Source organism: Sarcophilus harrisii, chromosome 1 (genome assembly GCF_902635505.1).
Source record: "Sarcophilus harrisii chromosome 1, mSarHar1.11, whole genome shotgun sequence".
In the NCBI taxonomy this organism is placed as follows: domain Eukaryota; kingdom Metazoa; phylum Chordata; class Mammalia; order Dasyuromorphia; family Dasyuridae; genus Sarcophilus; species Sarcophilus harrisii.
In genome coordinates, this window is record NC_045426.1 from 436148670 (window position 1) to 436172656 (window position 23987).

Genomic DNA, 23987 nt, shown 5'->3' on the forward strand with positions numbered 1-23987 from the left:
CCAAAGAAAGAACACTAGGAAATGAATGTAAACTGCTTGCAATTTTGTTCTTCTTCCCGGGTTATTTATACCTTCTAAATCCTATTCTCCCTGAGCAACAAGAGAACTGTTCAGTTCTGCACACATATATTGTATCCAAGATCTACTGTGACCTATTTAACATGTATAGGACTGCTTATAAAGCAGTGGTTACCAAAACCATTTGGTATTGGCTAAGAAATAGACTAGTTGATCAGTGGAATAGGTTAGGTTCAAAGGACAAAACAGCCAATAACTTTAATAATCTAGTGTTTGACAAACCCAAAGACCCTAGTTTTTGGGATAAGAACTCACTATTTGACAAAAATTGCTGGGAAAATTGGAAATTAATATGGCAGAAACTAGGCATTGACCTACACTTAATACCATACACCAAGATAAGGTCAAAATGGGTTCATGACCTAGGCATAAAGAATGAGATTATAAATAAATTGCAAGAGCATAGCATAGTTTACCTCTCAGACCTGTGGAAGAGGAAGGAATTCATGACCAAAGAAGAACTAGAGATTATTATTGATCACAAAACAGAAAAATTTGATTATATCAAATTGAAAAGTTTTTGTACAAACAAAACTAATTCAGACAAGATTAGAAGGGAAGCAATAAACTGGGAAAATATTTTTACAGTCAAAGGTTCTGATAAAGGCCTCATGACTCTAATTTATAAGAAATCAAGCCATTCTCCAATTGATAAATGGTCAAAGGATATGAATAGACAATTCTCAGATGAAGAAATTGAAACTATTTCTAACCATATGAAAAGATGCTCCAAGTCATTATTAATCAGAGAAATGCAAATTAAGACAACTCTGAGATACCACTACATACCTGTCAAATTGGCTAGAATGACAGGGAAAGATAATGCGGAATGTTGGAAGGGATGTGGGAAAACAGGGACACTAATACATTGTTGGTGGAATTGTGAATACATCCAACCATTCTGGAGAGCGATTTGGAACTATGTTCAAAAAGTTATCAAACTGTGCATACCCTTTGATCCAGCAGTGTTACTACTGGGCTTATATCCCAAAGGATATAAGGGAGGGAAAGGAGCTGTATGTGCACGAATGTTTGTGGCAGCTCTCTTTGTAGTGGCCAGAAACTGGAAACTGAATGGATGCCCATCAATTGGAGAATGGATGAATAAATTGGGGTATATGAATATTATAGAATATTATTGTTCGGTAAGAAATGACCAGCAGGATGATTTCAGAAATGCCTGGAGAAACTTACATGAACTGATGCTGAGTGAAATGAGCAGGACCAGGAGATTATTATATACTTCAACAACAATACTATATGATGATCAATTCTGATGGACATGGCCATCTCCAGCAATGAGATGAACCAAATCAGCTCCAATAGAACAGTAATGAATTGAATCAGCTACACCCAGGGAAAGAACTCTAGGAGATGACTATGAATCATTACATAGAATTCCCAATCCCTATATTTTTGTCCACCTGCATTTTTGATTTCCTTCACAAGCTAATAGTACACTATTTCAAAGTCTGATTCTTTTTGTACAGCAAAATAACTGTTTGGGCATGTATACTTATGTTGTATTTAATTTATACTTTAACATATTTAACATGTAGTGGTCAACCTGCCATATGGGGGAGGGGATGGGGGGAAGGAGGGGAAAAATTGGAACAAAAGGTTTGGCAATTGTCAATGCTGTAAAATTATCTATGCATATAACTTGTAAATAAAAAGCTATAATTAAAAAAAAAAAGAATAGCTGGATCAATTCACTGCTTTACCAACAATGCATTAATGAACTAGTTTTCCCACATTCCTTCCAACATTTATCATTATAGTTTCTACCACATTAGCCAATCTTATAAATGTGAGGCAGTATCTTGGAATTGTTTTGATCTGCATTTCTCTAATCAATAGTGATTTAGAGTATTTTTTCATATGATAGATGGTTTTAATTTCTTTATCTGAAAATTGTCTTTTCACATCATTTGACTATCAGTTGGAGAATGACTTGATTCTTATAAATTTGTCTGTTTTCCATATATCTTAGAAACACTGACTTTAATTTTTTTTCCCTCAGCTTTCTGCTCCCTTTCTAATATTGACTATATTGGTTTTGTTTGTGCAAAAACTTTTTCATTTAATGTAATCAAAATTATCCATTTTGTATTTCATAATGTGGTTCTTTTTCTTGTTAGGTCATAAATTTCTCCCTTTTCCAAAGGTTTGACAGGTAAACTATCCTTTACTCTTCTAGTCTGCTTATAGTATCACCTTTATGTTTAAATCATGTACCCATTTCCACCTTAACATTGGTATAGAGTGTGAGATGTTGGTCTATGTGTAGTTTCTGCCATGTTATTTTCTAGTTTACCAAGCAATTTTTGTTAAATAGTGAGATCTTATCCCAGAAGCTGGAGTCTTTGGCTTTATCAAACAATATCATTTTGTGCAGTTCTTCTTCATATACTTTCATACATCCTCCATTGAAATTCAACCTGTCTCTCAATTAAAAATATGGACATTTGTTTTAAGGAGCACTTGGGGGCCATTAAAAACATTATGTAGTTACTCAGTGGAATAATGAGAAGACTACTAGACATATAGCCAGAAGACTTAGTTTCAAATCCATGTTCTGCAATTTATTACCTGTCTGACTTTGAGCAGGTGATTTATTTCTATATGCATAAAATAAGAACACTGGACAAACTGACCTTTAAGGGGCTTTTTAGCTCTACATCTACAGTCTTATAATTATATTCCACTCCACGTCTATTTCGTTGTCCATCATTAGTGTTTGTCATCAATATATGTATATATATATATTATGTATGTATGTATATATGTGTGTGTATCAATATATATATATATATATGTATATGTGTCTCTGTGTAATATACACGTATATGTGCATATACATACATATAAATATACATACTGATGGATAAGTACAAAATCCATCTAAATAATTTCATTATTTAGACAAAGACATTCTTAATCCACTTGATTTTTTTTTGTGTGTGTGTAGATATTGTTCAGTCATTTTTCAGTTCTGTCCAATTCTTTGTTGACCTCATTTAGGGTTTTCTTCGTCAAGTTACTGAAGTGGTTTGCCATATCTTTCTCCAGCTCATTTTACAAATGAAAATGAAGCAAACAGAGTTAAGTGATGTATCCAGGATTACATAGCTACTAAGTATTTGAGGCTAGATTTGAACTCGGGAAGATGAATCTTCTTGGCTCTAGGCTCAGCACTCTATCCACTATGCCAGCTAGCTACCCTTTCTGTGTAGATAATTAGATTGAACTCCTTGAAAATCAAATGAATTTTAATTCAATATCCCTGGACTCAATGTCATTAATGCAGTGTTATTTATCTACACAGAGAAGCACTGGAACATGCTTTAGCACTTGGATTCTGATTGGTTAGCCTCCACAATAGTGAAAAATTGTGCTTCCCCTGATCTTAGTAATCAGGGATCTTCAAAGTTCTTTCTGTTATCATATTACATACGTATTACAATGAATCTTACACAATTAAACATTGGAGGCACTTTACTGAAGATCATCTAAGATTACATTATGCTCCAATGAGTCAATTTATAAATAATCAGCAAATAATAGAATCAGTAGAATAACAACAAAAAATAGAAGAATCCTCTATTTTCTATAGCTTTCAGTCTAATGAGTGACTATAAAAATATAGTCATTTGTAGATTTGTGAAAATCAATCTTTTCCTATTTATATCTTTATAAAAATTTTCTCAATACATGTTTAGATCTTTCTCGTAAAGATGTTATAGGGATGGGAAAATAGGCAGATGGGTCAGTAGTTACCGATGCTTTCTCAGTCAGCTTTTTGTTGCAACTTATATCACATTTCCTGCAAAAACAAACTATAATGATATATTGATGTGCAAAATATAATGATGTGCAAAAACACATCATTTAAAATAATTGAGAAGCTAAGGCTGTTACCGAACAAACACTGAGATACAGGTATATTATGCCATATACCTGATGTGGTATTTTAGAGATCTGGTCTGAGAACAATGTAATATCAGAATAAGCAGAGCTATTTTTCTGAAATTTAACCTTAGGGGGACTCTAGTACTTTGTAAATAATGGGTACTTAATAAATCACTGAATTAACAACACAACAACAACAACAACAACAACAAAAAAAAAAACCCAAAAAAGAAACACTGTCACTAAAAGGGAGAGAATAAAATGCATACCATAAATGAGGTAAGGAATATAGTGCCACCTAGAGTCAAAGGCCAGGGTGATGAGAATAGAAGATTGGGAAGATACTCTTGGGGGAACACAATAAATGGCATTTTAGTCATATACAGGCAGGCTTGGGAAAATAGAATCACAGTTGCATAGAAGCTAAAAGTAGAATATGAAGACATGTTTCTTTATCTGAACCAATCCTAGTATAAATGTTATAATGAATTCAGTCAATCAATCAACCAATAATTCTTAAGTTTCCACTATATGTTAGGCTTTGTGCTAAATGCCAGGGTTACAAAAACAAAAGCAAGCAGTCCTTCTACTCATTATAAGTACACATATAATGAAATATAAACAATGCATTTTTAAAAAGCAGATATTAATCTTGGAAGGGAAAGCACTAGCAGCTGGGTAGACTACAAAGTGGAATAAGGTAGAGTTTCAGCTAAGTCTTGAAGGAAACGAGGATTTTCATAAGGAACAGTTAAAGAAAAAGAGAACATTACAAATATGGGCACAACCTGTATAAAGACATGAAGAAAAATGTCACAATAGGTATGAGGAATAGCAAGTAGCTCTAAACAACTAGAAGCCCAGATTGTGAAGAAATTGAAATTTCTCTCTTTTTAAAGCTTTTTATTTTCAAAATATATGCATAGTTTTTAACATCCACCTTTGTAAAACCTTGTGTTCCAAATTTTTTTCTCCCTCCATTCCCTCTACCTCCTCCCTTAGATGGCAAGTAATCCAATATATATTAAATATGTGTAAATCTTTTATATATATTTCCAAAATTATCATGCTGTACAAAAAAAATCAGATCAAAAAGGAAAAAAAATGAGGAAATAAAAACAAAAAGCAAGGAAACAACAATAAAAAAGTTAAAATACTATGCTGTGGTCCACACTCAATCCCCACAATCCTCTCTCTGGTGCAGATGGCTCTCTCCATTACAAGTTCATTAGAACTAGTCTGAATCGCCTCACTGTTGAAGAGAGCCATGTCCATCAGAATTGATCATCATATAATCTTCTTGTTGCTCTGTAAAATGTTCTCTTGGTTCCACTCACTTCATTTAGCATCAGTGCATGTAAGTCTCTATAGGCCTTTCTGAAACCTCCTACTAATTGTTTATTATAAATAAATGATTACATATAAAATAAATGATTACTGAGATAGTATATTTTTTGAGACTGATTACTCTTTTTAGAAGTTTAGGTGCAGAAATTCATTAGATTGTAAACTCTTTTAAGGCAAGGGCTATTTTTTTTTTTTTTTTTTGCTTCTTTTTGTAGTTATAGCATTTAGCACAGTATCTGACTCATAGTAGATATGACTTAACAAAATTTATCAACTAATTAAAAAGGAGAAGAGATATAAGATAAAAGATTGAGGAGGATGCAAAAATTAGAAGGTTTGTTATTTTGGTTGTTTTGTTTTGTTTTTTTAGGATTTGGGAGATTTGACCGTGACTGCAGGAAAGGAATCATTTGAGAGAATAAAGATGATATATAGAAAGGGAAATATTTAGTGGAGCAAGTTTTTGGAAAAAATGAGTGAAGATGGTATCGAGGGCACAAATGAAGCAGTTTGCCACTGAAAGAGGAAAACCAGTTCACTTTCTGAACACATGATTTTGTCAGTGTGGGGAGTCCTCTGATGAGTTTTTCTCCCAATGTATACTGGCATCTTCTTTGTAATTTATCATCTAAGAGAGTTGCCTGGTGCAGAGATATAAAAGACATATTCCACAACATTCCTAGGTACTGCAAGAGTCAGATTAAAATGCAATTGGGAAATATTTACAAAACAAATAAAACATAATAAAATAGAATGCTGATACTGGGGACACTTAAGTGGCCCAGTGGATAGAGTGTTGGATTTAGAATTAGTAAGACCTGAGTTCAAATCTGATCTCAAGAGAAATCAGACTTAGCTTTGTGACCCTAGACAAGGTTTTCTCATCTGTAAAAGGAAATGACAAAGCACTCCAATATCTTTGACAAAGAAAACCCTAAATGGGGTCACAAAGAGTTGCACACAATTGAAAAGCAACTGAACAACAACAGCAGCAATGTTAATATATCGTTTTCTAAGACAATATTCAGCCCACAAGGATCCTTATGTATAATTTTTTGTGGTCCCTATTTTTGTTTGAATTTGACACTACTAATCTGGTGAATGAATGGATTAGGGACTTGTTCAGAATTAGTAAGCATATGATAAAGGCAGGACTTAAATCCCAAAGCCAGCTCTCTCTCCCTCAAGCCATGCTGCCTCTCACCTGGTACATAATAAAGATTCCCGAAATGTTAGTTGATTGGTTAATGGTTTGTATTTTTTTTTTTATTTTATGGCAACAGCTATCTATAGAGTCAAGAATGTGAAGAGAAGGAAGTTGGAAAATGAGTGATGGCGTGTGATAAGTGTAGAATAAAGGGATAGATGTTTGCAATGAGGGGCATGGAAAAGATTGAGAGGAATGAGGCAGAAAGACAACTAGAACAAAAGATTCTGAACAGAGAAGTAAATTTCAAAGTTATTCTAAAATGCAGTGCATTGGAGGTTTTAGACAGTGATTATGTCTATGGATGATTAAGGAAGAGTGGTGATGACAGTCAGTGGAATTGAGGAAATTGAAGAACTAGTTCAGGATATCAAAAGAGTTATTGATAAAAGTACTGAAAGCATCAAAGGACAAGGATAGGCAGAAAGCAAGACTGTGAGCCAGATGCTAAAATCATTAACAAAATGGAAAGATCAGTAGATGTCAGAGATAAGGATGTAGACAGAATAATATAATTGCATGAGATGAATTTGAAAAGAGTAAAAAGCCGCTAAGTCATGGTGACAAAGAAAGAATCTGGAAGGGAAGCAAGAAAAATACCCCCGTAAGTTGAAGTGGGGACATGAGTTAAAGCACAGCCAACATTTCAAGTGTTCAAGGAATGTTCATTTAATTGAATTGTTAAAGTGAATGTGATATCTTCAGGGAAAAACCACATTTCAGTTAATAATCACTTGTGAGTGAATAAAAATGAATGATTGAGTATATGAGCATGATGTGCTGTCTTTCATATATGAAGCTGATATTACTGACCCATCAGCAGTGTGACACATACTTTGAATTGTTTTTCCAGCAGTGATGAGAAATCAAATTTTAAAAGCCTTCCTGGAGCTGTATTCATCATAGACAACCAACCATCTAATTATGCACTTCTCTTGATGAGACAAAGAAGGAAATTTCAAAAAGGGTTGTAATTCAAGCTGTCTGCTTGGTGTATTGCAATCTTCCAGTCTCCCATCCAGGATATTTTCTACAATGTTACTGGTCAGAGACATGAAACTACTTGTTTAAACAAAGGGACTACTGTCTTTGAAAGAATGCAGGGAAGTCTTGATTCCTTGTCTACCCATGTAACAGCAGAGGTGTGTGTGTGCTTTTTTTTAACCTCCAACAATAGTAGAAAGAACAATGTTCTTTATGCACTGGTACCATAAGAAATAAATGACTCTTTATTGTGATTCATTGCAGACCATTGCTGTAACTTAAGCTACAAAACAACATTTTAGTAACAATTAAAAGGGTGCTATATAAATATGTTGTATACGCACTAAGGGCTGTTAGTGCGGTGAGGCTTAAAATGCTTTTAGTTCAATGTTGCTCTACCATGAAGTAGGGCTATAATAAACACAACCGAGAACTGTACCAAAGAGATTATTTAAGAAGCCTTACTTGATTCAGGTTCCTTTGCTCATTTAACAAGATATGCTGTTCCAGTAGCAAAAAAAAAAAAAAAAAAAAAAAAGGCTTCTAGTCAGTTTATTTTTGTGATATTATGAATATTATAAATATTAAATCGTTAGTTTTCTTATAGGCAGAATACTGAGAACCATCATATGGCATAAATACAGATAGAACTTTTTTAAATTGTGAAATGCAACATATCATTATTTATCTATAACTATGATAATTGAATCAGCTATAAAGGAAGATGCAGATCTGCCACAAACTAGCTATGTGACCTTGAAACCTCTATGAGCTTTAGTGTCGTCAACTGTAAAATGCTTTCTCCGAGGCAACTAAGAGGCACAAGGGATAACTGGGATTGGAATCAGAATGCCCTAAATTCAAATCCTTAAAGACAAACTTTAAGACAATTTAAGAGGCTGTATGATCTTAGAGAAATCATTTGACATCACTTAGACTCAATTTCCCTCTCTGTAAAATGAAGATCAGCTATTGTAAAGATCAAGTGAAAAACATTTCTTTTTCTTTTTAAACATTTCTAAATCACTTTGCAGACTCCAAAGTGCTATAAAAATGCTTATTATTATTACTATTATCTAAAATCTGTGATGAAGAATGTTTGTGGCAGCCCTCTTTGTAGTGGCCAGAAACTGGAAACTGAGTGGATGTCCATCAATTGGAGAATGGCTGAATAAATTGTGGTATATGAATGTTATAGAATACTATTGTTCTGTAAGAAATGACCAGCAGGATGATTTCAAAAAGGCCTGGAGAGACTTACATGAACTGATGCTGAGTGAAATGAGCAGAACCAGAAGATCATTATATACTTCAACAACAATACTATATGATGATCAGTTCTGATGGACATGGCCCTCTTCAACAATGAAGATGAACCAAATCAATTCCAATACAGTAGTAATGAACTGAACCAGCTACACCCAGGGAAAGAACTCTGGGAGATGATTATGAACCACTATATAGAATTCCCAATCCCTCTATTTTTGTCTGCCTGCATTTTTTATTTCCTTCACAGGCTAATTGTACACTATTTCAAAGCCCGACTCTTTTATACAGCAAATTAACTGTTTGGACATGTATACATATATTGTATTTAACTTATACTTTAAATATTTAATATGTATTGGTCAACCTGCCATCTGGGGGAAGGGGTGGGGGGAAAGAGGGAAAAAGTTGGAACAAAAGGATTTGCAACTGTCAATGCTGAAAAATTACCTATGCATATATCTTGTAAATAAAAAGCTATTAAAATAATAAAAATAAAATAAAATAAAATCTGTAATGAGATGAAATGCCAAAAATGAAGGTACTATATAAAGTTCAAATAATAGGACAATGATTAAGATCATTATCTATTTTCTTATTTTTCAAAAAGATCTTATCATGGCTATGATGTTTCATTGGAAGATCTTTAATGTAAACTTTCAGAATTGGAAAGAATTGGAATTGGAAATGTTCATTAATCCAACGTATACCCAAAAAGGAATTCCTACTATAACTTGACCAAGTGGTCATCCAAAAATGTTAAGGCTTTTAATGAGAGAAATATACTTCTTCTCAAGTTACTTTATTCAACTTTAAGATAGCCCTAATTATTAAGTTTCTCTCAGTTATCAAGTCTAAATTTACCTCTTGTAACTTCAACTTATTGTCTTGGTCCTCATCCTTTCAAGGCCAAAGAGAATATGTCTAATTGTTTCTCAATGTAACAGTCCTTCAAATATCTGAATGTGGCCATCATGTTCCTCCTAAGACTTCTTTTTTCCAATCTCTATTTCCTTCCACCAGTCTTCAAATAACAGAGACCCATGTCATTCTGTTTCCTATCCTTTGTTCTTACCAAGCATTATGTTTGCCATATTTTTTTTCTTACCCAGATTTATACTTCTATCTCCTTCCCTTTACATAAATAAAATGGCAACATGATATAGTTGATAAAGGATGTCATAAAAAGGTGGGGCTATAAACCAGTCAAAATTGGATTAAAGTCTTAATTATGACAAATAAATATGCCAGCTATATGACTATAGGAAAATTACTTAATCTCTCAGTGCCCTCAACAAACTTTCTAAAATAATAATTGCAAAGGATTTGCCAATTTTATCTCATCAGTAGAGAGAATTTCCATATTGGGAATTCTTCACACTGATCAACTCACAAGTATGAACCAAAAAAAATTAATCGGTTTATATTAATAGTTTATTTTAGTTAACTATTATAACTTAATTGTAGTCAACTCAGTTAACTTCCTAAACATTGTTTTATTTTATAAATTATAAAAAAAATTTGCCCATATAGATTATATAATTATTTCACTGATGTTGAATGTTGTAGAATTCTTAAGTGACATCCTTTTGCAAATTCTATGTTTCCATGACATTCCTGGGTTTTAAAAAAGTTTCTTCATTTGTTCAAGTCATTCAACAAGTATACAATGAGCTCCTATTGTAGAAAGAGCTTAGCATATGCTAAAAGTACAAAGTATCAGGCATCAACTGGTAGCACAGTGGACCTGGAATCCAGAAGACCCGAAATGAAATCCAGCCTCAGACATTTGTCTCTCTGAAAAAGCCACTTAAACTTTTGTCTGCCTCGGTTTCCTCAACTGTACTATAAGGACAACAATAGCACTTACCTCCCAAGGTTGTTTTGAGGGCAAAAGGAGATAATTTTTGTAAACTGTTATATAAATATTAGCTATTATTCAATGTCTTTGATGTCAAAGAATTTACAGTCATGATTCAAAGCACTTTTCTCTTCTTTCATTCTTCCATCATCCAAATTTACTATAAGGTGATTAATAGTCTTGGTTTTACTAAGTAAACATAATGAATTTTCCTTCTAAATTATACTCAGTCAACAAAGTAAATTCCTCAAGGTGTTGATGGGTCTAATATGAATTATTAGTAGCTAGATCAATTTAATCAGTTTCACTTTTTTAAAAATTGAAAACAGTTATTTGGCATAAGATAAAATAAGCAATCAGTTGAATTTTTCACTATTCAACAAGCTAGGCTATTTATCACCTCTAGGATTAAATACAAAATCCTCTGTTTAGTATTCACAGCCCTTCATAACTTGTCCTCTTCCAGTATCACATCTTTCTTCACAATCACACTTACTTATCCGGTGATAATGGTTTCCCAACTGTTCCATGAACAAAACACATCATCTTACAGCTATACATACCTAGGTATTTTCTCCGGCTGTCCCTCATTCCTGCAATGCTCTTCTTTATTGCTTCCTAACTGCCAAAGCTTCCTTCAAGATCCAAGTAAAATCCCACCTTCTACAAGAAGCTTTTCCCAATCCCTCTTAATTCTGCTGCCTTCTCCGTTAATCATTTCCTATTTATCATGTATATAGCATTTTTTAATATATTTGTGTTTGCTTCTTGTCTCTCCCATTAGAATATGATCTGCTCTGAGGCAGGGACCATTATTCTACCTGCATATATATTTCCAGTGCTTATCACTGTGACTGGTATATAGTAGATACTTAATAAATGCTTATAGATTGACTGATTACCATCGCCTTCAAAAAAATCAACAAAAGAACTGCTTCTTTTCTATGAGCAGCCAAAAAAAATATACTAGTGTTCCTGCAAATAAATCAACACATTAATCAAACAATACATTAATCAACAATTAATGATTCATCTTATCTTCATTTTCAAACATCTTCACATTTAAAATATGTTTCCACATATTACCACCATAAAACTATAGGTTGAGTGCTGTAGTGGAAAGAATTTTGGATTAGAAGCTGAAAACCTGGGTTTTGGTGCTGATTTTGACCCCCCAAAATGCTGACTGACCTTGACCAAGTCACCTAACCTTTCTAGACCTCAAGTTCTTCCCCTGTAAATTGAAAGATGTACTAAATCAGAGATGTCAAACATGCCACAGTTATCACTTAGCCCACAACATTTCTTATGCAACCTGAACCAGATTAAAATGTAATTGGGAAATATTTAATAAAATAATAAAAATACAATAAAACATAGATAATATGAATATATTTTTTCTAATATGTAGGGATCTTTATAAGTATTTCAATGGTTCCCATTTCTCCTTGAGTTCTACTTGAGTACCAGTGTACTAAATGACTTCTAAGCTCTCCTAAAAACTCTAACAAATGACTCTATAAGCAATCAAGCATAGCACTATGGTCAGCTGACATGGCCTGGACAATTATAATGATTTGGGATTCAGAATGTGAACTAAAAAATTAAAATGAAAAAGTCTAGATGCCTACAAGCTAAAAAATGTTTATAATATAATAAAAATTGGAAACATTGTATGTATAATTATGGTAAAAACCTGTTTGTTGTAGCTAACACGAGCTTTGTGTTAAACCAATGTCTTTTGTCAGGACTCACAGATATATTGACATAAACTGTCATATATTATATTTATAGAAAGATAATTGTGCAAATATACCAGCCCTTGGATAAAGTCCTGTGGAAGAACTCTGCCATACTAAAAAATGAAACACCCACTTAGATTGGACAGGACAAAGTACACATTTGAAGACAAAATGATTTTAAAGGTCCATTTAAAAATTAAAAAAAAATTAGTTGAGTCTTCAAAGTAATTCAAGTTTTGTTGGACTATACATTTTCCAAAGTGCCTGCCAATGGTTTAATTGTATCATTTCACAGCTCCAATTCTATATTGAATACCAAACGAAGTATAAATCTCACTTCAGTTGAAATGGGAAGATGACACTGAATCTTGTAATTTACATTAACCCATTATATTTAAAAGCAGAGAGCTCCATTTTTCTGCAGAGCTGCTGCTACTGCTCTCCTTTTCTTCCTTCTCTTTTCTTCCTTCCCTCCTTCCATCTAAGTTTCCTTCCTTCTCTTTTCCCCTCCCTTCCTCCTTCTTTCCCCTTTTCTTCTTTCCTTCCTTTCAGGTAAAGTCTTTTTCCTCAGAATACTAATTGTATGCCCACTTCCACTCATTGATGCTTTACCTCACCTCCCTCCACTACCCACACTCTATATTGAGATGGCCATCTCTACATTTCTCACATCAGCCTTGACTAGCAATCTCAAGATCCCATAACCTCTCCCAGGACTTGCCTTTCTTCATGCTATTGTCACATCATCTTCATGCTAGTGTCTTCCCAGCTTCTTCTCAAAGGTAGGGAAAGGAGTCCATTGGTAATCAGTTATTCATTTTTCCATGGATTTTAAAGGATGGGCTTTGAATGGAAAATGCACCTCCTTAGTTAAATATGATTACACTAGGCCAAGATTGGCTATATTCAATCAATTAATTAATCAATAAGCATTTAAAACAGCTACCAGGGCAAGCATTGTGATAAACACTAGGAATACAAAGACAAAAACAAATCAGTCTCTCCTCCCTTAAGGAGCTTCTTGGGAGAGACTTAAACATGCATAAGTACATAGGAAATATGCAAACCAGGGTTGGGGAATCTTTTTTCTATCAAGGGCCATTTGGATATTTATATCTATTGTGAGCCATACAAAATTATCAACTTATAGAACTCAAGAAATGGAAGGCTGTTGTACCTAGCTTTCAGTTCATTCTTGCCTGCATTTACTTTAGCAAATGATTTCACAGGTTTTGTATGGCCCATAGGCCAGATGTTCCCCAGCCCTGATGTAAACCATGGCATTGAATTTGCCCTAGGTGCTAGAATTCCTAGTTACAACTCTGCTTTAGAGTTATATCACTGCTTGTTAACACCTCCAACAAAAGATTGTTGGGGAAAGCAGATAAAATTTAAATCACTGCTATTTGCTAAAAGGATTTGCTGAGGCAGATGTCTGAAACAGTCTATGATTGAGGGTCTTTTTAGACTTGTCTGTTTACTTCAATTACCCATGATAATTTCATCCTTCCATTGCTGTGGTTAATCAAGTTCAGGCTCATGCATGTCATAGGCACGGATACAGATACTGATCATGAGCAGGTTGGCTATAGGGTGATTAATTTTTCAGTCACAGAAACTGATGGAGATTATGGGCATAGAGAGGTTGTGATTTATATCAGTAAAGGACACACTCACATTAATGAAAACAAGTATCTCTGAAAAACTGAAGCACCGATAGGAATGAAACATAATTCAGAATACAGTTTCTTCCCCAGACAGAGAATTGTGACAACTAAAAACCACAACTCTCTTTGTTCCCTTGCCAGTCTTTTTATGGCTAGTCAAATATTTTTCTTTCTTTTTTTTTTTTTTTGTTTCTATACATCTTACAAATGATCTCTGAAAGTACAAGTTGGTCCTTTACAAAAACCAAAGTTTGAGTGTTTTTGAAAAGCACTAGCAACAATCAATCAATTAACAAACATTTAGTAAACATTTACTAAATACTTTAAATGAACTAAGCTCCTGAGCTAAGCAATGGAGATACAAAGAAAAATCAAGAATAGCACCAACACTGGAAGAGTATATGTTCAAATGGGGGAGGTGGAATAATATGTATACAATTAGTCATAGAACCTATCTCACAAGTGTATTAGGAAAATACTATATCGCTACTATAATAATAGCATTTATTTGTTTTAATTATTTCATTTATTTTTATTATTTCATTTGATTCTCAAAACATTTCTGAGAGATAGGTGCTGTTATTGTCCCCATTTTATAGATGAGGAAACTGAAGCAAACAAAAGTGTTCAAGTTCACATTTGAACTCAGGTCTTCATGATTTCAGGTTCCATGTTTTAAATACTGAATCATCTAGCTGCCTGCTTTCAAACATTATTGTTACTATTAACATTAATTGCCACAAAACAGCACTCATTCTGAAATTAAGAGAATGAAGTACAGATTCCCCCTAAAACTTTTTGCCTTTCTTTTGTCTTCCCAATACTTACCACAATGCCTAGTACATAGTAACCTCAATAAAAACCTTTTGACTCAATGAATTATTACTTGTAGTACTGGGTAAGTTATTTAACATCCCTGGGTTTCAGTTTCCTCATCTATAAAATGAGGAGGTTGGATAGACTCAGATTCCTCCAGCTGTAGCTCTATGATCCTAGGAATACTAAGTACTTGAAAAACTATCCTGTCTAGAGAAATTAGTCTGCTCAGTCCCAGGGAGTAAAACCAGATTTAGTAATGGGTGGATACTACAGGCAAATTTTAGCTATTCATCATTAAAAAAACGACCTGACAAAGATGTCTCTGTTCCTAGAGATTAAAGTTTAGGAAGGCATTGTGTGGTCAAGGGGATTGCTATTTTGGGAAGTAAGACTTTGCTGTGTGACTTTGAAGAGTCTACCTCTCCAAGTCTATTTCTAAGTACTCAGCTATCTCTCATAAGGTAGCATAACTATAGGCACTGTACAAAAGATAACACAGAACATACTGTTATCATTGACATTTCAAATAAGAATGTCCAGATGAAGTATATTATTACCAGAAATTTCAATTGCCACAAAATAGTTGTACTAGATGAAAGGCAAGGAAGTATTTTGAAGTATCATCTCAGGAGGTAACACTAAGGGAATCTCTGACTACCTGAAATTCTTGAAAAGATTAATAAATCTTATTCCAATTTAGCCTTTTTCTCATAGGGTAATCTCTTGAATGCAACAGGGGATAGCACAGAATTGGGCAGCTAGTTGATTAAATGAAAATTATATGTAATTGCCCTTTTAACGATGCTGATGATCACAACTGCTGTTGTATATGTGAGCATTTATTTCTGACTAAAAAAAAATTAGTCATGATGAACAATTATTTTCATGTTTTGGCTTGGTAATAAACATTCCAAAGTAGGCTTTTCTTTATTTCAGCAGACACTAAACTCAAGTGCATCTTTAGGTTTCAGCTCCTGAAATAAAAAATGCATTTTAGCTATACCCAATGCTCCATATTTTCCCTTATCATCTCATTTAGTTTCAAAGTCACTCCCTTGCTATTCATAGTAACACATACAAATAAAGCTACCCTGATTTGAGGATGTTGTGAAGATGCTAGCAAACACTTTGTTAGCAAAAATTTAGGGCATAGGAAGCAGTGTGGTACAATGAAGAGTGCTGTCTCTGTTTAGAAGACCTGGATTTTAATTCTACTTCTGGCACTAATTCTCTTACTCAAATCAATCTCCCAGATCTTGTTTTCTCATCCCTAAAATAAGGGATGAACTATATGACCTCTAAAGTCTCATTCAACTTTAGATCCTGTGACACTTGGAGGAGACTGGTTTTCCTAATTTTTGGTCTTTAAAGAATAAGTCTACAACTTGAAGAAGCAAAAGAAAAATTTGGTAAATATCAAATAAAGAATAGTAATTTGATGATATATCAATATGTGTGTATATTATATATAATCCACATACTTTGCATTTGTCATATCATGAATATTCTTCCTAGTTCTGAGAGTGATACTTTAAGAGAAAAATGTCCAGGAATAATGGTCAAGATGGTAACAGCTCTGGAATTTATATTATATACTAGTAAAAAGAATTTGGGGTATTTGATTCATGAGTGCTACTGCTGGATCTGTATTCCAAAGATACCATAAAAGAAGGCAAAGGATCCACATGTGCAAAAACTTTTGTAGCAGCCCTTTTTGTGGTAGCAAGGAATTGGAAATTGAGTGGTTGCAAATCAATTGGGGAATGGCTGAATAAGTTATGTTATTCGAAAGTAATGGAATACTATTATTCTATAAGAAATGATGAGCAAGCTGATTTTAGAAAAGCCTGGAAAAACTTATATGAACTAATGCTGAATGAACTGAGCAGAACTAGAACACCATAAACAGTAACAGCAAGATTCTATGATGTTTTATATTTTAACATGTTTAACATGTATTGGTCTGCCTGCCAACTCAGGGTGGGAGGGTGGAGGGGAAAAATTGGAACAAAAGGTTTTGCAACTGTCAATGCTGAAAAATTACCCATGTATATATCTTGTAAATAAAAAGCTATAATAAAAAAAAAGATTGTGTGATGTTCAACTATGACAGACTTAGCCTCTTCATAGCAATGTAGTGATCCAAGACAATTCAATAGACTTGGAATGGAAAATACCATCAACATCCAGAGAGAAAACCATGGAGACTGAATGCAGATCAAAGTATACTATTTTCATCTTTTTTTTGTTTGTTTTTTCTTTCTCATAGTTTTTCCTTTTTGTTTTAATGTTTCTTTCACAATGTGACTAATAAGAAAATATGTTTTAAATGATTGTACATGTATAACCTATATCAAATATCTTGGGAAGGGGAAGGGAAGAAGAAAAAACATGGAAATCAAAATCTTACAAAAGTGAATGCTGAAAACTATCTTTACATGTAATTGGAAAAAATAAAATACTATTAAGTGGAAGAAAAGGGAATTTGGGATATTTGAAAAAAAGAGAAAAGCATCTATTATGCAAAATAAGCATCAGAAGTCATTTTTAAAAGCCATAGTTTTTGCTTTTGAAGATCTTAAAATTCACAAGAGATCTCTTACCTCTTCAATACAAAGAGCTTTTCAATAATTTAGATGATCATAGATATATAATAGACAAACAAATGTATATATAAGTAAGAAATGGGGAGAGTACAGAATTTTAGGGACACATAAAACATATGATATATATTAATACAGGGCAGCTAGCTGTAGTAAGGAAAATTTATCTTCCTGAGTTCAAATCTGGTCCCCTAGCTCTTTCTTTATATCCCTGGTGCTTAGCACATACTAAAGAACAGATGCTTGTTGAATGATTGTCACCCCCCCACCGACTGCATTTTGCAAAGATCACTAAATTAGGAGTCTGAGGAACGGATTTCAAAAAACATCTCTAACAGCTGTGAGGTGACGTAGGGCAAGATACAATTTTTCCGGGTCTCAGTTCTCTCAACTACAAAATGAGGGAGTTTGACCAGATGGCTTCTGAGGTGTTTCTAACTCTAACTCTAACTAGTTTCTAACTAGTTGTGTGACCCCGGGCAAGTCATAAATTTTCCTTAATTTCCTCATCTATAAAAGAGCTACAGTATCCCAGTATCTTTACCAAGAAAACCTCAAATAGAGTCACAAAGGTAGGACTCAACTGAAAAACATATTAACACAGTTATTAATTATTAAGATAATATATACAAACAATATGCAACCAAGAGAATGCAGAGTAAAGGAGTAATCTTTCATTCAGATAGCCATCATCAGTTAATACTGATATACTGGGGGAGAGGGGGAGAGAGGAAGAGAGAGGGAGAGGAGAGGAGGAGTTTCCCCAATAACCTAAGATGGAATTCTTGCTTTTGAATTTACTGCTTTAATGCCTTTCAGCAAATATTTTCATGCACAAAAATAAAATAGAACCCAATACAAGTACTAAATATGCACCCCAATATTGTGACAGCATGAGAAAGTGAAAATAGCAATATCATATAGAAAAATTGAAGTTTGACCTTAGTGAATATTCCAGTTCTTATTGCTCTACAGGACTGGGTAATGGTTACACAGAACCTTCTGGTGTGATTAGCAAATTCCAATGAGAAAGTACAGTCTTTTCACATCTGGCTCTATTGGGAAAAAACTTGTTCTCCTTCCTCCTCCCCCAGCCCCAACAACAACACTTGCATATGACTAAGGGATATAAGTATGGGGATGCAAACATTAATAGTTTGGTGGTGAGAACAGAATGATATAATATCGGCTCTGTTTCTAGCCCTGTTAGTGCCAAAGAAGAGAAATCTAATAGTTGTAGCTGTCTCAATATGCAAAGTTATGTTAGTATATGGATCGAGTAATTTATTTTTTTCTGTAATAGTTTGTTAGATCTTAAGAAGCATCAAAAATTAAAGACTTTTAAAAACCAGTATTTACACACAGAATCATAAAAGCCACTGTTCCTGCTCCTTACAAACAGTTTAGTTTATATGCTTTGCTAGTATTGGTTACAAAATTACATTTAAAATATATTTTTGTAAAATTAGCATAATTATGAGTCAAAACAGTCACATAAAATTCTACATATAAAATAATGTTCAGGATGAACAGAAAACATCTTTGTGAAGATACAATCATGAGCATACCACTTGCAGAGAAAAAGGCAAAAAGAAAAATCATTTGCATTTCTCAGTGAATCTTCTTACTTATCCCCAGCCTATACCAATGTTCTAGGGATGTTGTTTAAGCTACTTCATCACAAAGTATTTATTAAGCACCTACTGTATGTAAACACTTGCTAGGCAATTGGGATACCAGGCAAGAAGTAAAACAGTTCAATGGAGGCTTGCAAAGCACAAAGAACTCAGAATATGATAAGCATACTAGGACATAATTGATTCAGAATTCCATACAAATTATAAAAACAAAACAGGAATAGGCTTTTGAAAGTCATTACTTCTTAATAAGATCTTAACTACAGAAAAGTTTACTAAAGGGCTCAAAGATGAAAGGTGAATGGATGGGGCACATTCAAGTCTCATGAATACAGTTCCATCTCTGTACATACACGCATGTATTAAATATAGACTCAACTCCCAAGCAGATTTTTCCTCCTAACTATTAGGGTAGTCAGAAGTACCTAGAGAGAGAGTTTAAATGACGTAGCTTGCTCAGACTCTGGTCTAGGGCTCTGGCTCCTGGCCATTGAGGCTTGAAATGCAGAGGTAAAAAGCTGGTCAGGAATGAGGCCCAAGGTAGCTTCCACAGGGGGATGAGACTCGAGCCCTACCTCGCTTATTCTGTGTCCCGTGCTTCTTGGCCAGGGCGAGTTCCTTCTGGATCCTAGTTTCCAAGTACTCTTGTTTCTTGCCCAGAATCTCCTCGGTCTCCCGGAGTCGGGCCAAGGCCTCCTGGGGAGTAGGAACGGCTTTGCCTTTGGAGGAGTCTCCCCTTTTGAAAAACCTGCCCAACTTGCTCATAGTGGCGTCTTTGGGGACCCCAAGGCACTGAAAGAGGCGGGGAGAAGAAGAAAGAAGAAACTCCCGGCAGTCCCCGGGGCCACACCTGGAAGACAGGTGAATAAGATAGGTCCTCCCTCTCTGGGCTAGGCAGTGCAGTCCGAGCGCCTAGAAATCAACAAAGTGTGAGAGAGAAGTGAAACACACCTCTCAGGCACTTCCTGACCATCGGGTCCTGAGCCCCACCCTCGTCGTCCTGCTGTGCAGGCTCCCAGTGCTGGGCTGAGCAGAAGGAAGGAAGGGCATTGGAGGATTGTTGGAAATCAGTGCTGGTCTTCCGTTTGTGCTCCCGAAGGAAGACAGGTGGTAAAGAGCCCCAAAAGAGGAATGGGGGATGAAACTGAACGCTGGGGACCCTAAAACCTCTCCCATAGAGGCTTATCCCAGGAGTTGTGAAAGAATTATGTAAAAGGCACCATAAGAGCAGCGCAGGTATACATGCTTGTAGATATATCTGTACCTTCCTTTTATTTATACTTTGACTTACAAGGTCCTTAAGAGCAGAGAACTGGTTCCCCGCTTTGTCCCCTAGCCCTATATATCCCCAGTGCTTAGCACATACTAAAGAACAGATGCTTGTTGAATGATTGTCACCCCTTCTTTGAGTGCATTTTACAAAGATCACTGAATTAGGAGTCTGAAGACCGAATTTCAAAATCCGTGGGGTGACAAAGGGCAAGACACTTAACTTTTCTGGGTCTCAGTTCTCCTAACTACAAAATAAGGGAGTTTGACCAGATGGCTTCTGAGGTGTTTTTAACCCCAAATCTATGATCCCCTATGTATGCAGATGCAGGTGCAGGTGCAGGTGCTTTGTTATGAAAATTGTATTCTACCTCTATTCTCAAGGGGTGTGTGTGTGTGTGTGTGTGTGTGTGTGTGTGTGTTTGTGTGTGTGTGTGTGTGTGTGTGTGTACGTGTGTGCACCCGCGTACCTGCGAGTGCCTGCGCAAAAATGGCTTACTATGTATAAAGTAAAACTTTTACCTTGAATGGGTTCTAACTCTTATCAACATGGATTTAGAATAAGACGGTAGTTTGTTTTCCTAGCAGCAGGACTTTGAGAAATGTTTAGTTAAAGTTGTGAAGGATTCTTAAACTTTCTAAAAAAGGCTACAATGCTCTTCCCAGCTGAAGTTCAGTCTATTTTCCATCTATTATATGTGTGTGTATATATATATATATATATATATATATATATATACACATACATACACACACACACACATATTAAGAAGGGATAGAAATTTCCAGTAAGAGAGAAATTCTTTTGCTCTTACTCACTTTCTGATTCCCATCATCAGAGCCACAAGCAATATTTGGTAACATGAAAGGCAAATTGACATTATTTGCAGACAAAGAAGTGGTGTCTGAAAAGTTATGCGATTTTTTTAGGATCATAGATGTAATACAACCGGAGAAAGCATGAGAGACTATTCTCTCTACAATCTCTTCTTTTTAAGACCTTTGAAAATTAAGTGAATTGCCAAATTCACATAGAGTAATTGACAGATGTGGGATTTGATCCCTAATCCTGACTGTAAAATAAGGGTTCTGTCCACTGCTACTCTTCCTCCCGCTACCTCCTCAAACCCAGATCTTGTTTCTAATACTTTATCCAGTATACTGTGTTGATATGAAATAATCACAGCTATCAAGAATAAATGTCCTGCCAGAACTTTAAATGCAACATTTCTAAAACTGTACTCATTGCCTCCTTCATGCTTATCTCCTACTAGTTTTCTAGCTAACATTTCCATTTCTATTGAGAACTGTGTTTTCAGTACCCCAGGCTCATAACCTCAGAACAATTTTTGATTCTTCACTCTATTATATATGTAAGAGTGGGGTCAAAACCACTCTTCTTATTTTAATCTTGATACCTTAAATAGGGAAGAACATGCCTCAATTAATAAATTACATGCTAAAAACAACAACAAAAACCCTTCAAAGTAAAATGAAGTTGCACAAGAAAGCATGATTGGATGGACTAAGAAAACTTGGCCACATCTCAAGAATCATTTGTAGATTATCAGTCTTGTCAATAAAGGGTAGACTTCCTGAAATTAGAGCATATTGGCCAGGTCTCCTCCCCATTCTACCCACCGTGACCTAGGATGTACCTTGTAAGCCTTGAAAAGTCTGTAGGTTTTGAGACTTCCTATGTTTTTCATTGGAAGCCTAGTAAAATCCAAGATGACCTTAGAGGCAGTAACTATATATTAGGAATTAAGGACAGATGGATACAGATTCACCATATTTGAGGGAAACTTTTGAACACCCCACAAACAAGAGAGAAGTTAGAATAACTAGGAGCTATGATTTACTTCATTGTGTGTTCTAAATTTGAGCCCACATTCCCCTGAACTCTGAATATATTTATGGAAGAATATGTCATTCATTTCCTTTTAACTTAGTTTAATTAGCCTTTAGAGAAGGGTATTGCCTATCTAGTTAAAATGACTCTCAGGTGATAAATATTGGAGGGGAGACATCAGAAGGGGCTCAAGTCAGAAACATTAAAGTCACCTCATTTCCCCTCAGATGGTACACCTAGAAACTCTTAAGAGGGAGATATATCTAAATTCTGGGGATCTGACTCATCAAAAGAATTTCAAATGGGTCAATTCAAGTCAGACCAACAAATATTTATCAACTCCTTATTATATACATTAAACATCACTGCCTTAGATTGTATATCAGCCATGTAATTAATCAATTCCCAATTCTATTAATTAGCCTCTTCAGTATTTCTTGCATTTATGCTCTTCTCTCCATTGCCATTGCAATTGTGTTAGGCCCTCATTTCTTCCTACAGACTACTGTAATAGCTACTAAATGTAAATAGCCTACTCTCATTCCATTCTGTTTTTTTCCAATCCATCCTCCACATTGACATTTAAGTAATTTTATTAATACATTTTTTTCGATTATATTATTTCATTGGTTTCTCATTACTAAGCAATTGGATTACTTGAACAAAGTATGATTTCTAGATCCTGAAATTTAAGGCTTTCTACAATTTACCTACAACATATATTTACAATTTTATTTCACATTGCCTTTTATAAATCCTATATTTCAATCAAAGTGATCTTTACTCCATCCCTTTTTCTGCTTTCTCTTCTTTCACTAATATCCCTTCTTAAAAGTTTCAATCAATCTTTTTTGCACTTCTATTACTCTCCCTTGTATCACAGTTATTTATCTGTATGACTTTATCCCATTTGGATTGTAAATACCTGAGAGAAGAATTAGGGGTAGGATGAGGATAATCTAATTGAATCTCCTTGTCCAGCATAGTGCTTTATATAGGCTAAGCACTTCACAAATTTTATAATTTATAATTAAATATATTGTTTGATTCATGTATTTTAAACATTGGATTAAAGTGATTAGACTCTCAAGAAAACATGGCAACCATCTTATCCAATTCCTTAGTTTTACAGATGAGAAAATCGAGGCCCAGAGAAACTGATGCTTATTCAAGATTACAAACATAGTCAGTAGTAAGTCTATACTTTGAATCTAGATCACCTGACTTAAAATCCAGTACTTGTCCCTCTATACCACAAATGTGGGTGTGGAGAGTCTCAAATACAAATAGTCTTTGTAGCCCCAAAGCCTAGTAGTCACTGACACATAATAGAAATTAAAATAAAAGCATATTGAATTGAATCCAACTTTTCTTGACCACTTCTTGTATTTGTTTAATTTAGAATTTGAGTATACTGCCTTAAATTACTTTCTTTAAAAATTAGATATTTTATGTCGTCTTCTTAATTATATTGTAAACTCCTTGAGGGCAGGGACTATCATTTACTTCAATATCTCTCTAGCCTAGATTACCTAACAGATTACCAAACAGTTACCTAATGAGGCATAAAGGAGGCTTTTAATAAATACTTGTTGGTTTAAATATTTCAGTAGTGTTTATAAGGCAGCCTTGTTAGGGATATTAAAAATGAATTCACAAATAGGTTAGATTTTTAAAAGAACTGTACTAGTAATTGAAGTATTTCTTTTTTTTTTAAATAACTTTTTATTGCCAGAACCCATG

General features: G+C 34.5%; 1 protein-coding gene across 1 annotated transcript in view; it reads right to left on the minus strand.

Moving 5' to 3' along the window:
• CHMP4C (charged multivesicular body protein 4C) overlaps positions 1-20763 on the minus strand; it is a 42342-nt gene extending 21579 nt beyond the window's left edge. Inside the window, exon 1 of the mRNA XM_003759674.4 lies at positions 19699-20763. Within this exon, the coding sequence (XP_003759722.1) occupies positions 19699-19888 (190 nt within the window). The 5' untranslated portion in view covers positions 19889-20763. The remainder of the gene's footprint in view (positions 1-19698) is intronic.
• Between the last annotated feature and the right edge of the window lie 3224 nt (positions 20764-23987).